At 48.4% G+C, this 16,253-nt stretch overlaps 1 protein-coding gene across 1 annotated transcript in view; it reads left to right on the forward strand.

Annotated features, from left to right (window-relative positions):
• The first annotated feature begins 394 nt into the window (after window positions 1-394).
• The window catches only part of HTR7 (5-hydroxytryptamine receptor 7), a 42,567-nt gene continuing 26,708 nt past the window's right edge, over window positions 395-16,253 (forward strand). The window contains exon 1 of the mRNA XM_028728543.2: window positions 395-1,657. Within this exon, the coding sequence (XP_028584376.2) occupies window positions 1,029-1,657 (629 nt within the window). The 5' untranslated portion in view covers window positions 395-1,028. The remainder of the gene's footprint in view (window positions 1,658-16,253) is intronic.

Raw genomic sequence — 16,253 nt, forward strand, 5'->3', positions numbered from 1 at the left:
ACGGAAGGCTGGAAGAAAATAAAATGGGATGGTGCTGGCCCATTTAGGCACACACAGAGGGCAATTTTAAAGGAAAAGACTGGAGAATTCAGTACTCACTGGAACTCACACCTTCTGTTACCCTTGCCTAATATCTGGGGAGGAGATTCAGTGGTGTGAATAAGCACACCCTGACCCTGTTGGTTTTCTGCCTGCCCTGCTGTCCAAAGCCCTGGAATCATGCGGGGAAGGGGGGTGGGTGGGCACCAAGACAGGATCACTTCACATCTGCATCGCGTGACATCTTCTCAGCAGTCGGCCCCACCTAGCCGCATGCGAATAGACCCCGCAGCGCCTGCAATACACCTCGTGGAATCCAGAAACGCGAACGCGTGAACCAGGCGCGGAGACGGAACGGCGCTCTGAGTTGCCAGGAGCGCAGTGCCGTCGGTGCGCGTGTCCCAGAGTGCAACGTCGGTGACACGCGAGATCTATTCAGGGGTGGGGGGCAGGCAGGCAGCCCTGCCTTCGACGGAGCCCTGCCCCTGGGGCCAGAGCGCGCGTCACGACCACGCCTCCGACGGTGCTCTCCGTCGAGGGACGCGGCTGCTTGCGCAGAGGGCTGTAGTAGCGCCGTCGCTGCCTCGAAACTTCCCGGCCGGACCTCGAGCGGATCGTGTGGGGCTGTCGCGTCCCGCCTGCGGCTGAGCCAATGGGCTGGGCTGTGTCGGGGCTCACACTGCCCCCTGCGGAGGCGGACCTCGGCGTCGAGCGGGAGCCGAGCGGACTATGCTAGAGCCCTCGGCGCCGGGGCAGCGGCGGGACCTGCGCGGGGATCGTGCTGGTGGTGGTGGCGGCGGCGGGATCCCAGCCCGGGAGGGGGCGCGCGGCGGGGGTGGCTGGCGCCGAGGCAGAGGGAGAGCTCCCTGCCCGGGCAGGCGGAGCCCCTCGCCGCCGCCGCCAGAGCGCTGGGAGTCGCCGCGGCGGCGCGGAGAGGCGGCCATGCGGGGGGCTGGCTGCTGCTGGCTTGGTGGGCAGCCCTCCTCAATATGGTCCTCGACGTCCACGGCGCCGGCAGCTGCCCGCTCGTCTCCAGCCCGCGGCGCTGCTTCGCGCCCCACGCTCCCCGCCAGCTGGGCTCCGGCGGCGCGGCGGCGGCGGCGATGATTTCGGGCTCGCTGCATCCGCCCCGCTTAGGGATAGGCGGCAAGCTCTTGCAAGGGGTCACGGCCAGCCCCGGGGGAAGCGGCCATGCGGGCAGCGGCAGCGGCGTCGGTAGCGGCGCCGGCAGCGGCAGCAGCAGCCCCAGCCCGGGCTTCGGGGACGTGGGCAACGACACGCAGTGCGGGGAGCAGATCCTGAGCTACGGCAACGTGGAGAAAGTGGTCATCGGGGCCGCGCTGTCGCTCATCACCCTGCTGACCATCGCCGGCAACTGCCTGGTGGTCATCTCCGTCTGCTTCGTCAAGAAGCTCCGGCAGCCCTCCAACTATCTCATCGTGTCGCTGGCGCTGGCCGACCTGTCGGTGGCCGTGGCCGTCATGCCCTTCGTCAGCGTCACCGACCTCATCGGCGGCGAGTGGATCTTCGGCAGCTTCTTCTGCAATGTCTTCATCGCCATGGACGTGATGTGCTGCACCGCCTCCATCATGACCCTCTGCGTGATCAGCATCGACAGGTGAGCGGGCAGCGGGCGGCGCGCCGTCGAGGGAACCGGGGAGGGGGCTTCGCGTCGAAGCAGCTCTGGCTCGGGACGCTGGCTGGGTGGGTGTGTTTGTAAAACTTGCTCGCGGGACGGCCGCGGGTGCGTTCACACGTGCGAGCGCCTCAGAAGGCTGCTGCAGTTTGGGAAGCAGCAGATCAGGTCACCGCTTCAGACGCCGCGTTTTTTTTCTCGCGTGGATCGGCGTGCAGATGGGAAGATGTCCTGAAATTCCGATTCGGAGTAGAGGAGGAATATCATGAGAGGGTTAGAGAGGAGTTTGTTCCTTAATCCACTCGGGAATGTGGATTAAGTTCGGATAATGGCAGGCTTCATCTTTAGGATGAGAGTTCTTTTCTGAAGAACTCAGAAAATTGATCACTATTTTGTGGTACGTTGGTTGGCCTAATTAAAAAAACACGTGTTGCCATACTGAGGATTTTGGGATTTGAAGTAGATTCTTTACTCTGCTTGCTGACCTTCATTCTGATATACATTTCACCAATGTGGTTTTAAGAATGATGAGAGAGAGTGGATTTCTCCCCCGTCTCCCCATGCTTTTATGTCGACTGGTGGCTGGTCTGTTTTAGCAATAGCTGTTCTAAAGATCACTTGACCTTTGTTTTCTGCGTAAGTTGTGAAGAAAATTGCTCAGAAACATTTGAGGTGAGCAACCAAACCCGTAACACATTTGCATTTATCCGTGTGTCTTACGTGGAGAGGTGATTCCAAGCTTTGTTAGGGAGAAACTGAATTGAGAGTAATCATTCTGGAGGAATTTAATCTAGAAGAAAACAAGGCTTGGAACTAGGCTGCTGTGGTACAGTATTTGTTCTGTTTCCAGAAGCAGGAAACCTTCGGTCTAAGGCATCTGTGTGCCTAGTCGCTTTTCTACCTTTTAAATAAAGCCCACCCTTCACATTATGGCTAGAGATTCAGCTTGTGTGCATTTTACGTTTCCCATTTTTAAAAAAGTTGCCCCTATTGAGGCATGAGGACTAATCACAGCTTTGTGATACTGCGTTGCCAAGACTGATGGAGGGACCTTGAGTGAAGTTAACCAGTGCATTACGGCAAGGCTCTAAAAACTGAATGAAGTAGTAAATTGTCTGACTGGAGCAGGTTCTACAACCATTCCAGCAGGGGTCACTTTTGCTTTGTTTATCCTCATACCTGAGAAGTAAAAGAACAGATACACTGTGTAAAAAGTCAGGCCAAACAAATAAACTGCTGTTTAATGTGACTAGCAAGCTTCCCATACCTCCATTAGTTTGCTGTCGCCCATATGATGTTCTCCTGCAAATCTCTGCCCTTTTACACTTTCCCCTCCCTCAATCTGGATTTCCACTTCTTTCTGGAGTATCCCTGGTATGAGAAAATCCAGAATGAGGAAAGGGGGAATTGTGGGCAAAGGCAGTGCTTTGCAGGAGGACCTCATGCAGACAAGGGAGAATTAAGGGAGGTCCTGGAAGCTTAGTAGTCACTTTAGACCGCAGTATGGGTGAGCCTTTAGTTGATTCTACTTGTCTCTGTCTCCTATTGGCCCCCCCAACTTTGCATAATGCTGTAGTAAACAGGGTCTTTCTGTCAGCCCCGTCATGCAATTAGGTGTTCCCAAGCCCGTTAAATCAGTGGGCTTAAGCCTGCCTAATTCTGCACGGGGCTGCAGTCTGTTAGAACTATTTCTCCATTTATACGAAGGCAACATGTGGCACTTCCTAAAGAGCTACTAAATCTTTTGACACCTGCACTTGTTTACAAATCATCCTGGGTGCATTGGGTTACCTTTTAGTACTAGGATGCTGTGTAGGAATGTTTCAAAGCAAAAGTCTCTAGATTATTCCCCTTACACTGATAGTAAATGGCTAATTATTGCAGTTGACTCATGAACTGCTTCCTTTCCAGTGTAAGGATTTGCTTGGTTTTACTCTTGCAACCTTTTGGTGATAGAAAAAGCCCTCACAATAGCTTACAAAAATAAAATATCAGCATCAATTAAAAAGAGCATTTACAGCCCATTTTAAATGAGATAAAGGAGACCATAAGCAAATAATCATTGCAAGTCTGGTGGAAGAAAAATAAAAGTCTTGATCCACTGCCTGAAGGACAACAGAGAAGGGGCCAATTAAACCTCCCCTGAGAAAGAGCTTCATAGTTAGGGTGCCACAACCAAAAAGGCACTGCACTGTGCCCCTGCCAATCACACTTGCCTTGATAGTGGAATGCAATTGATGAGCCAGTTCATGGAGGAAGAAGCGGTCCTTGAAATATCTGGTTCTGGATCCAATGCTATTTTGTACTGTTAAAAATAATAATCCAGATTTATTATTTAGCCTTATACTTACTCCTGGGCCCAATCTAGTACTATTCTGTGCATGCACATGGATTGGAGGGTGGGTATCCATTTGTGCTTGTGCATTAGTCATATTTATTTATTTATTAGAATCAATGTGTATGTTTTTATTTCCTAAGTGAAAGAGATGGATCCTTGCTCCCAAAAGGAGCTGGGTTTAATGTTGGCCATGAGGAAGAAGGCAAAGTCAGGGAGAACAACAGATTAGAAAAACCAGGACAGGTGAAACCCTGGAAGAATTCTATATGCTTGTTCTCTCTGGTATGTGAATGCTCATCTGGACTGAATTCAGTGGAACTGACATCAACATGAATGAGATAAACTTTAAACTCATTCAATATTAGGTTAGCTGTACGCAGATCCTTCTCAGTCCCACGGAGAAGCTTTGAGCACATAAATCTCTACATGAATATTCCCTCTTTCATGCTGAAGCCAAGCTGCTGAGGGTATAGCCACTGGTCAGTGGACACACTGGAAGGTGCTGCTTACGGGTGCAATCCTGCAGCCCCTATCAATTGTCAGAAGAGCTTTTTTGTTTACCTTTTAATCTAACAAAATATATCGGTTGTGCCGAAGCCATGGAGAGCGGTAGTGGGGAAAGTGGCTTTTTAATTTTATTGTGCTGAACTAGAGCTTGGGCTTCAGCTGCGAACCTACAGAACATCTCCTAATTAAGTAGAAAGGAATGAACATGTCATATTGCTGACAGTGCAATTACTTTTCGTCTTGCGTAAATAAAAATTGCTTCCACGAAAGAAGAGTAATTCTGGAGAAACGAATCCCCTGTGGCTTGTTTACTCCAGCGCACAGGTGGTCAAATTTTCCTCCGCTACTTTCAGTGGGGCTTGGGCCTCAGAGCCCTGGGCTAGAGCCAATCTAGGGATTAAGAAAAACCTAAAGGAAATTCCACATGACCTCGAGGCCCCCAGCCTGTTTCAGGTTTTGGAAGATGATGTCCGAAGAATCACAGGCAAAGCAAACAAGCGCCAGAATTGCAGACAGCATGTTGTTGCTTACAGTTCTCTGGAAAATGAGAATGAACTAGAAAGCAGGTCAGTCAGAGTTTTGGGAATAGGGGGCTGTGGGGGGGGGGAGTGGCAGGATCCGGTGAGAATGGAGTATGAGACAGACAGAAAAGAGATTCTGCTGCCAAAGGAGCTTGAGTTTGCTGCATAGCAATAGTCTCCATGGCCAATCAAACTGCAGCTGCTTGACAAACAGCAGGTTGTGCCAATAGCAGCTGCTGTAGTAGGGCAGAGCCTTGGAGCCGCCCTCCCAACATGTGTGCTTCTGCAGCTTCCTTGGATGGGATGAAGTAGGCCAGTTGTGAGGTCAAGGCTGCCGCTGGTGTGTTCGCCCAGCCCTGATCTTACTCCTGTCTTGCTCCAGCCTCATCAAGCTAAGCTATAGCAAGGCTGGTGTTTAGAGGGCAGCTCCCTCCATACCAGCTGCTACTGGGAAGTGCTGCAGAGAGGAAGATTTCCCGCTGCCTAACTTTCCCGCAGAAAATTTCCCATTCCATAGGTTTGTAACAACAAATATATGCCAGTTTCAAATCCAGTCTGAGGCCAGCGTGGCAGTTTCAAAATGTTTACCTTTAAGCATGCTAAATTAGTTTACTCTAGGGCATCAGAATGTTATCCAATGCAAACTGAAAACTCGCCGATGGGAAATAATTCTATGCAAATTTCACTAATTTGCAATTCCAAATTTTCTGGAAACCTCACATTACTAATCAGGCAGAGGGCCTTCTTGGGAATGGCACCCGTCCTGTGGAAGGCCCTCCCATCAGATTTCAAGGAAGTAAACAACTATCTGACTTTTAGAAGACATCTGAAGGTAGCCCTATTTAGGGAGGTTTTTAATGTTTAATGTTTTATTGTGTTTTTAATATTTTGTTGGAAGCCACCCAGAGTGGCTGGGGAAACCCAGCCATATGGATGGGGTATAAATAAATTATTATTATTATTATTATTATTATTATTATTATTATTATTATTATTATGCTCCATAGTCTGATAGGTGAATTTTGTGACCTCCTGGGCCTGTTTCACCAACCCTTAGGTATGCCTCTGCTGACTGAGACACCTTAGTAATTATCAAAAATTGATTGATGGACTAAATGTTGCTTGCCTACTAATTAACTATTTTAATTACATTGATGGATTTAAAAGATTGATTAAAGCACACTTTATAGATGCATGATTTGAATCCAGTGAATGCAAAAGTTGGAAACATTTCACATAACCAGTGAAGGGTTGATGTGGCCCCATAGCACTGCCTGTGCCCTGGGGGTTTTCATAGGGCAGAGCCAAACCATGCTTCCCCTTTGGCACCCCACATTTTTCAGTCTTCAAAGGAAATCTGAATTTACGTACTGACTGGTGGGGGAAAAAATGGAACGTGAAGCTGTTCATTTCAAACCATAGTTATTCTGAAATATGACTCCTGTTCATGGGTATCCTGTTTTCTGTTTTTCTTTATAAAAGCGGCAACAAACGCATATACTTGGACCAAAGGCACCCATGGCCTCTTGTGGCTTATACATCTGCTGGAGTGCAAGAGGCAGCTGTTAGCGAGGCAGGAAGAAGAAAATATAAACAAAGGACATGTTTAATCTGGGGCTTCTCTTCCCTCGCCTGTCATGACCCACAGACGTACTTTGGCGGCTCCATTCACAACATCACTTTGGAGCGTTTTCCTCTGTTTGCTGCTAGGCCTGGCTGCCGCCCATTTCCTTGCACTTCCACTTGACCTGCACCTACCCCCACACCCCAGCAAAGAGATCGCATGTGCATCCACATGAAAAGATCACACTTCTGATTAATTGCGCTTGGAAGTCATAACAAAAAGGGCAGCTGGGAACAGGAGAGAAGAAACTTAACATTTATCCCTCTTACCTCCCCCACTGCCCCCGAAACAAATGGGACATTTGGGGAGGGGAGGTGTATGTGAAATTCAATAGTACATAGCAATTTATGTACATAGCAGATGGATGGTGCTGTATAAATAATCATAGCTTGCTTGCTTACAAAGCTTGTGTCTCACATAAGTGACAACTTTGTGCTAATGCACAGATCAGCCTTTGCCAACCCAGATGCTTTTACAAATTATTTATTAAGTATTAAGTTTGTATGCTGCCCTTCACAGGGTGGTTCACAACATAATACAAAATGTGAAGGCGAAATAAAACATAAAGCAAACCAATAACCCTCTTCCCACAAGCATATTTAAAAGGCCATAAAAGGTTTAATCAGCAAAAGGTCTGGTTATAGAGAAATGTTTTTGCCTGCCTCCTAAGAATGAAGGCGCCAGGTGAGCTTCTCTGGGGAGAGCATACTACAAATGGGGAACCACAGCAGAAAAGGCCCATTCTCGTGTTGCCACCCTCCAGACCTCTCATGAAGGGGCACATGAAAAAGGGCCTCAAATGATGATCGCAGGGTTTGAGTCAGTTCATATGTGGAGAGATGGTCTTTGAGGTATTGAAATTTGTGGATGGGTATAAATGAATCTGTCAGTTTTCATTTCTTTCTCAGGATCCCATTTCCCAGTCTGAAATTCAGTTCTCCACATTTTCACATCAAGTTGAGTTTTTCTTTTAACAAAAGAAGATTCATCAACAGTTTTGGTGTGAATTTCTCCTAATACGTACACATTTTTTTTGTATGCAGTTTGGACCAATATGTACCTTTTTTGCTCCATCAGTTCTCCTCAATTACCACATTTTTTGCTCTGTATGACTCACTTTTCCCCTCCTAAAAAGTAAGGGGAAATGTGTATGTGCCTTATGGAGCGAATGCAGGCTGCACACCTATCCCAGTAGCCAGAATAGCAAGAGGGATTGCTGCTTTCACTGCGCAGCGATCCCTCTTGCTGTTCTGGCTTCTGAGATTCAGAATATTTTTTTTCTTGTTTTCCTCCTCCAAAAACTAGGTGCGTCTTGTGGTCTGGTGCGTCTTATAGAGCGAAAAATACGTGTATTTTATTTTCCAGGAAAATATTTTTATGTACTCTTTCTTCCAACAGAGGCAATCTTTTTTGTACACAATGTTTGATTGGAGAACTGCAACATAAAATATGGAGAAGTGCAAATTTTGGAGGACAGTGGTGCGGTTGTTTTGTGCATTGGTTTGAGAAATGTGACAGCTTGTATTTTCTTATTAAAATGCAAACATAATTGATACCCTCCCATCCCTAGCTACAACTCCCATTAACCCCAGTTGGCACGGCCACCATGCCAGCTGGGGCTGATGGGAGGTATAGTCGAAAACATCTGGAGGGCACCAGGTTGGCAAACCCTGACTTAGAAGTTCAGCCGAATGTTGTGAATCTAGGTTCCCTAACCATGCTGTAGATGCCATTGATCTTGGTAGAGGCTGAGGGCTTACTTCTGAGTAAACATGCACATAGTTAGGTTTTGCAGATTTGGATCTTGACTTTGAGTCTTGCAAAGCTTTTCTTTTTGAAGGACCATAATGCTTCCCATAGGGGGACGCGGGTGGCGCTGTGGGTTAAAGCCTCAGCGCCTAGGACTTGCTGATCGAAAGGTCAGCGGTTCGAATCCCCGCGGCGGGGTGCGCTCCCGTTGCTCGGTCCCAGCGCCTGCCAACCTAGCAGTTCGAAAGCACCCCCGGGTGCAAATAGATAAATAGGGACCGCTTACTAGCGGGAAGGTAAACGGCGTTTCCGTGTGCTGCGCTGGCTCGCCAGATGTGGCTTTGTCACGCTGGCCACGTGACCCGGAAGTGTCTGTGGACAGCGCTGGCCCCCGGCCTCTAGAGTGAGATGAGCGCACAACCCTAGAGTCTGGCAAGACTGGCCCGTACGGGCAGGGGTACCTTTACCTTTACCTTTAATGCTTCCCAAGCAGGTGTGCTGCCTTGCCCCCCGCAACTGTGGCTGCCCGGTGTGTGCTGAGGTCACCGCGACATGCACTTGTGATGTCAGCAGGTCCTGTGGCATAGAACCTTTGGGGGGTTCAAAATTTCGTTCAAAATTTGTAGGTGCCTGGGCACCCAGGGCCCTGCATAGTTAGCACCTATGTTCCCAAGTGAAGCCATTTGCTGATACGTAAAAAGCAAAGGGGCCTTATTTACTAGAGAGGGAAGAATGGCGCCAAATATATTTGCGTAATATGTAGCTTATTGAGGAAGAACTTCAGTGCATAGCAAGTGAAAGAATCCTGAAGGGCTGGTTGGGGGGAAGGGGCAATAGTCTAATGTGGCCGTATATTTTATTAAAGCATCGCTAGGTAATTTGGCTGTCTTGCTAGAGGCATACAAGGCATATATCAGATGCAAGACAGCCTACAATTTGTCTTTTCCACCCCTGGGCTCCGATTTTTCACAATACAGGTCCCTGAATATATACCCACTTCTGGCTCTTTGGATCAGCATGTCAACATTTATGTGCCTGTTTTATCATTCAGATGTGGGATTTAAGATCCCTGTTATTAGAATTATCTTCCCTGGGGTGGCTGAGACGCTAAAAGGAAGTCCATGCTTTGCATATCGTAGCACCATTCCAGCGTTCAGTGAATAGTTTTAAAAGGCCTGTTAGAGATTGCCCTCTAGGTATCTGGAATGGATGCATCAATCATTCTAAGGCTGCACAGATTGCTTGCTTATAGGTTGGCAGGGATATTCTTCTTATTCCTTATCTGGTAGTAACCTCAGAGCCCAGCCCTCCCGGGGTGTGGAGAAGACCCTTGAACTCATATCCCCTTATATTTAGATGCTAGGTACCCAAGAAGCTTTCCACATGTGATTGAAAGGTTTCACATGATAGGTGGGCACACCATGTGAGCATGGTCAATTTAAATATACAGTGAACAAATGCAAAGCCTCTAGGACAGTGTTTCCCAACCTTTTTTGGGCAAAGGCACACTTCTTTCATGAAAAAAATCTCAAGGCACACCACCATTAGAAAATGTTAAAAAATTTAACTCTGTGCCTATATTGACTATATAAAAAGTACAGTGGTGCCTCGCAAGACGAAATTAATTCGTTCCGCAAGTCTCTTCGTCTTGCGAGTTTTTCGTCTTGCGATGCACGGTTTCCCATAGGAATGCATTGAAAATCAATTAATGCGTTCCTAGGGAAACCGCCTTCAGACCAGGTCCGGGGACAGTCTGTCCCCCGACCTCTTCTGAAGGCTGGGGGGGGCGGGACAAGGGCTTTTCTTCCCACTGCCAGCCTTCAGAAGGCTGTTCTGAAGGCTGGCGGTGGGAAGAAAAGCCCTTCTTCCCACCTCCCGCCCCGCAAGCTCCGGGGACAGGAGGGCTTTGCTGCCGACCGCCAGCATTTTAAAAGCCCCTGCTGTCCCGGGGCGATTTTAAAATGCTGGCGGGCGGGAGCGAAGTCTCCGCTGCCCCGAGGAGATTTTAAAATGCTGGGGGTCGGCAGCGAACGCTTCGCTCCCGCCCGCCAGCATTTTAAGATCGCCTGGGGCAGCGGAGAAGTCTCCGCTGTCCCGGGAAGGCAGGCGGGGGGAGCAAAGACTTTTGCCCCCGCCTGCCTTCAGAAGAGGCCCAGGACCTCGTTCCGATGCCCGGCGGCGGGGTGCGAGCTTCCCGCCCCACCGCCCGGCATCGGGGCATCGTTCCGATGCCGGGCGCCGGGGGGAGAGGTTCCCGCCCCACCGCCCGGCATCGGGGCATCGTTCCGATGCCCGGCGGCAGGGGGAGAGGTTCCCGCCCCACCGCCCGGCATCGGGGCATCGTTCCGATGCCCGGCGGCGGGGTGCGAGGTTCCCGCCCCACCGCCCCGCTTCGGAGCAGCGTTCCGAAGCGGGGCGGCTGGGGCAGGTGTTCCCGCCCCCCCGCCCCGCTTCGGAGCACCGGGAGAAGCGATCTCCCTGCAGCCCCTTGCTTCAAAAGAGGTCCGGGGGCAGCGGGGAAGAAGCGCTGCGCTTCCCGCTGCCCCCGGACCTCTTTTGAAGCAAGGGGCTGCGGGGAGATCGCTTCTCCCCGCAAAGCCTTGCTTCAAAAGAGGTCCGGGGGCAGCGCGAAGCGCTTCCCGCTGTCCCCGGACCTCTTTTGAAGCAAGGGGCGGTGGGGAGAAGCGATCTCGGGCGCCGCGGCGCACAGGCGCACTGCTCGCTCCTCTTTCCGCGCAGGCGCCTTCTCTCGCTCTTTCGCCTCCTTTTCTTTCTCTCTCGATGGTCCGCCTACAAAGGAGCGAGGGAGGCGCCCGCCATGTTTGGATTTGCATCCAGCAGGAGATGCCGCCGCCGCCCCGCCTCTCCCGCCTCCCTCCCACGGCACACCAGGCAAGGTCTCACGGCACACCAGTGTGCCGCGGAACACCGGTTGGGAAACACTGCTCTAGGACTTCCAACTCTTGCAGTAAATAAAATCTAATATATCTGTGAGTCCAGAAAAAAGAAAAGCAACAATAGCCTATTGCAGCCTTGTAAGTAAGCCCACAAAACTTACAATGCCTGGAAAAAACCAACAACCAGCAAACAAGCAAGGGAGCAAAAACCTACCACACTGATTTCCCTACCTTATTTTAGTGCTGGGGTTGCCAACGTTGTTCCCATCTAGAAGTTGTTGAACTGCAGCTCCCATCATCCCTGACCACTGGCCTTGCTGGCTAGGGATGATGGGAATTGTAGTCCAACAACATCTGGGGACCTGAGGTTGAGAAAGGCTGTCCTATTGCTTTGGCAAGCTTGATGAAGTCAATACCTAATTAGTTTATGATCTTTACTGGCATGGAAGAACGACATCTAGATTTTATTTTCTAAAGCTTCAGGTACAAAAATGTGTTAGTCCATTTCTGGACCCGGTTCAAAGTAAAGGCTGAACAACAGGTGAGACCAGTGGTTGGTTCTTTTGACCTTTTCCAAGGCTTTTAGCAGATAAGATGAACTATACTCAGAGTCCTGCAGTGATTTCATGCTCTTTATTGCAGCTTGTAAAACAGTGATTGAATTTTCCCCAAACCTCAGGCTTTTATATACAGTGGTACCTCTAGATACGAACGGGATCCGTTCCAGAGCCCTGTTCGCATCTAGAAGCAAACGTAACTAGCGACGGCACTTCTGCGTGCATGCGCGTGACATCATTTTGAGCATCTGTGCGTGTGCAAGCGGCTAAACCCGGAAGTAACATGCTCCGTTACTTCCGGGTTGCCACGGAGCGCAACTCAAACGCACTCAACCCGAAGCGCATTCAACCTGAGGTATGACTGTACATTATTTACACAATGAGTCCCGTCTGATTGGTCTTCTTCTGCAGGCCAATCAGTTGTTGCATTCTACGATCCTACCAGCCTAATAGGCTGATTAACTTCCTCCTGGAGCCTGATTGGTCTTCTCCTGCAAGCCAATCAGTTGTTGCATTCTGGGATCCTACCTGCCTGTTGTTCTAGGATCCAAGCTTAGTACATAACATAAGGGTCGGGTGGTTCTGTGTCCTTCACCCAGAGAATTGTCCTCTGTATTTGTCTGAAGGGTAACTTGGTCCAAATCCAGTTTAGAGATAAAGCACCCTAAGAGGCGAGAGGAGGGGCCTTGATGCTGACCATCACTAGTTTGCACCTGTACCAACAGATAGCAGTCTTCCTTATTATGATGAGGTGGATTATATTTCCATTTGCATTATAGTAGCTGTTTCTAAAATATTGTGTATATGCGTAAATTAGCAGAAGCAAATATCATCCTCTTTTTTCTTTTTTTTTGGCAATTCATAAATGGCCACCCTAAGTAAGACGTGTTTGCATTTGGCTGAGGCCAGGGTGCTGGGGGAGAAGACGTATTATGTTTCACTCTTTCTCACTGTGCCATTTCCTCAATCCAAAATAACTTTCCAGTCTCTGAAGCTGCTAGTTCTCCCTATGGGGAAAATTACAAATAGCAGCCAGGATTGCGGGGGGTGGGGGTGGGGGGTGCAGGGATGAAGCATGGTGGTGTGCGGGGGGGGGGGGGAGGAGAAGAAAAACTTGCCCTACAGCTGTTGCTTTAATCCAGTGGTTTCCAAACGGTGTTGTGCACCACACTGATGTGGCAGGAGAGGATGACAAGTGTGGCAGGAAGATTCAAGGACAATAAAAGAAATGTTTAAACATTTCAGGGTAGTATAGCATCAAAGTTTTTGTGTGTGTAGAATATGGATAAATTTTCAAAACGAGAGCAAGAGCACCAGAGGATATTACAAGCTCACACCTCTCACTGATTTTGCATACCTACTTGAGGTACATATGTAAGAGGTTCATTTGTATTTGGGGAATGATTCATGTTATTATGTAGCTGCATTGTTTTATGCTTTCTGGGTGTCCCTTGATCTTATTATAAAGTAGTTGTGTTCCGTGTTACAAATCAAACACTGCAAGGAGTTGTTTCCTTTTTGTTTTCCAGTGTATCAATTAAAAAATCGGTGAAGTGGGAGCAAATTTTTATTCTGAAAGTGTGGCCCAGAGGGGAAAAAAGCTTGAGAACCACCACTCTAATCAAATGTAGACCTTGACATGTGAAATATGTGCATGGAGGCAGCATCCTGAGAATTGCTTTCACACTCTTTTGTTGGGAAATGCAGACTGGGGCAGTGTGTGAATTGGCCCTTGAAGCAATGCCGTTGCATGCGTACCAGAGCCATAACCTGATTTATTTGTTTGTTGAAGGGACAGGGTGTTTGTCCACCCTCTTCCATCGTGCCCTTGCAGCAGCATGAAAGTGCTGTGCCTGAATAATGTTTCCCTTTCTCCTGAGTCCCTTCTCTTGGGAGTAATTCCGGTCCGGAATTTCCGAGTGTTGACCGAAAAGGCAGCAAGCGCTGAGCATTGTGGGGAGCCAAATCTGGTAAAGGAGCCCTGACAAGTCATAGGCCACTTTATGGGAACTCTTCAGAATGACAAACCATGCAAAATTACAAAACAAACACGGTATTCTCTAATGGCACATGAAAACAGGCCGTACAATACATCCCACTTTCACAGGGCATTAACTCCAGGGAAATGTAGGCCTTGGTCATTGTTTAGGAATCAAATTCCTCCCTCCATCCCTTCCTGTGGGTCGACCTGTTTTGGGTCACCTCTTGAGCTATTTCAGCCCTTCCCAGTTTGAACAGTTTCTGGTTGCTTGTTGGTGACTCCATTTTTGTATTTCTCTCCTGAAGAACGGGCGGTGCCCAGAAGAGGCATATTTCATGCTTAGCGAAGGGCGGCTGTTGATGTTACAACAGTAACTAGCAAAGAATTGCATCAGAGACAACTCAGAGAAAGATGACCCACAACCAAGAGCCCTGTTGGCCTTTTGGGAATGAACTGCCTCCGAAGGAAATGTAGAAATGGCCTCTGCACGAGGTTGCATCCATAATCAGCTTGACTAATTAGTGATTGCCACGGAAATGTCTTATGAGTTTGCATAATCCCTCTATTTTTTTGAAACCATGTACAGTATCTGTCTTTATGTATTAGTTGCTATACAAACAGATTATCAAAAGCTTACTTGATTTTTTTTTCTAATACCACAAAGGGCGTGTGCGCGAGAGAATGAAAATTGCTGCCCAGGTGTCTCTCTCTTTGGTGATCACTCGTAGCCGAGTAAGATTGTCTTTCATAAACACGGTTTGAACAATGAATCCGTAAGTGACTGTGGAGGCCAATTCTGGATCCACACGTCCTTCCACAGCGGGGACATAAGTTTCCGGGCGGGAGTTGATCATGGTGAGGGTTTGCCACAGTAAGCAAAGTACCATTACTTGAAAACAGGTACACACAGTGGTTTTTCAACTCCTGTGAACTGGACATTGTGTCTGAGTGAGACAGTGCACATATTTTTGTTCAGAGATGCTGTCTTCTCAGCAGTTAGAAAGCAAACCTTCCCCAAACCAGAGTCAATATTAGGATGGCAGGAGATGGATAGCTATGAGACCCCTATTCCCCTGCCAGAGCTACAATTCCCAGAGTTTCCTGTGAAGAGGGATTGATTTTTAAACCACTCTGGGAATTGTAGCTCTGGCAGGGGAATAGGAGAATCACATAACAGCTCTCAGCGCCTTTAACAAACTACAGTTCCAAGGATTCTTTGGAGGAAGCCAAAGACTGCTCATAGTGGTATGATACTACAGTGGTACCTCAGGTTAAGTACTTATTTCATTCCGGAGGTCCGTTCTAACCTGAAACTGTTCTTAGCCTGAAGCACCATTTAGCTAATGGGGCCTCCTGCTGCTGCCGCACCGCTGGAGCACGATTTCCGTTCTCATCCTGAAGCAAAGTTCTTAACCTGAGGCAATATTTCTGGGTTAGCAGAGTCTGTAACCCGAAGGAGCAGTTTACTGGTTATTCCAAAATGGGCCATTTATGGCCAGAAAGAAAGCCATTTGGAGGAGGGAGGCAGGAGCGTATCCTTATCGAGAAAGAGAGGCAGCCACAGCAAATATTGCTGTTTTCTGTTTCATGTTGTTCCAAACAGGGCTCCGTGTTATGCAGCTGCCTGAGGTAACTTTACGCAAGCCGTATCTCTTAGTCATGCTTCTCTTAAATCAGGCCACATTTCAGCTACTTTTCGCTGTTGGCCTCAGCAGCGAGAGTCCTAGATAATAAACAGGCCACAACGACTGGGTCAAGGTAACCTTGGGATACGCTTATGTGATACCTTGTTGTTGTAGATAGAAGGGGGACGTGCCATTCTGCTTGATCTCTGAGGGGTTGCAGCAGCAACAATAATTTGTCAGCATCCTACTTTAAATAACTGTGTAGGGGCTGTTCCCTTTCCCTTGGTAGCTTGAAAGTGAGAAAAGAAAACCACTCTTTCCAGATCCGGTGTGTCACATTAGTTTATTCTGCACATGTCCTCTGGTATTAAATTATACCTGTACAAATCTGTATCTCTTCCTCTCCCCTCTTTTTAAATAAATGAAGCCAAAAGAGAGACAACAGTGCTTAAATGTACAGATGTTTAAATGCACTTACTTGCAAGCATTCTAAGAACTAGCATTTCGAACAAGATTTCATTAGGAGGGAGGGAGCTGAAGCATAAAAACTGCAGTTAGCTCTTCAAGAAGAAGAAGAAGAAGAAGAAGAAGAGAGGAGAAGAAGAAGAAGAAGAAGAAGAAGCAGAAGAAGCAGAAGAAGCAGCATAAGCATACACTTCAATGATCATCTTCTGCAATGCCTGGATTCTCCATTCTGAAAGATTGCTGTGAAACTTGAAAGCACTGCAGATTCCTATCCAGCAGTTGGCTCATGAGACTATCACCTTGCTTAATCCTTC

The sequence above is a fragment of the Podarcis muralis genome, chromosome 6 (genome assembly GCF_964188315.1).
Source record: "Podarcis muralis chromosome 6, rPodMur119.hap1.1, whole genome shotgun sequence".
Classification (NCBI taxonomy): domain Eukaryota; kingdom Metazoa; phylum Chordata; class Lepidosauria; order Squamata; family Lacertidae; genus Podarcis; species Podarcis muralis.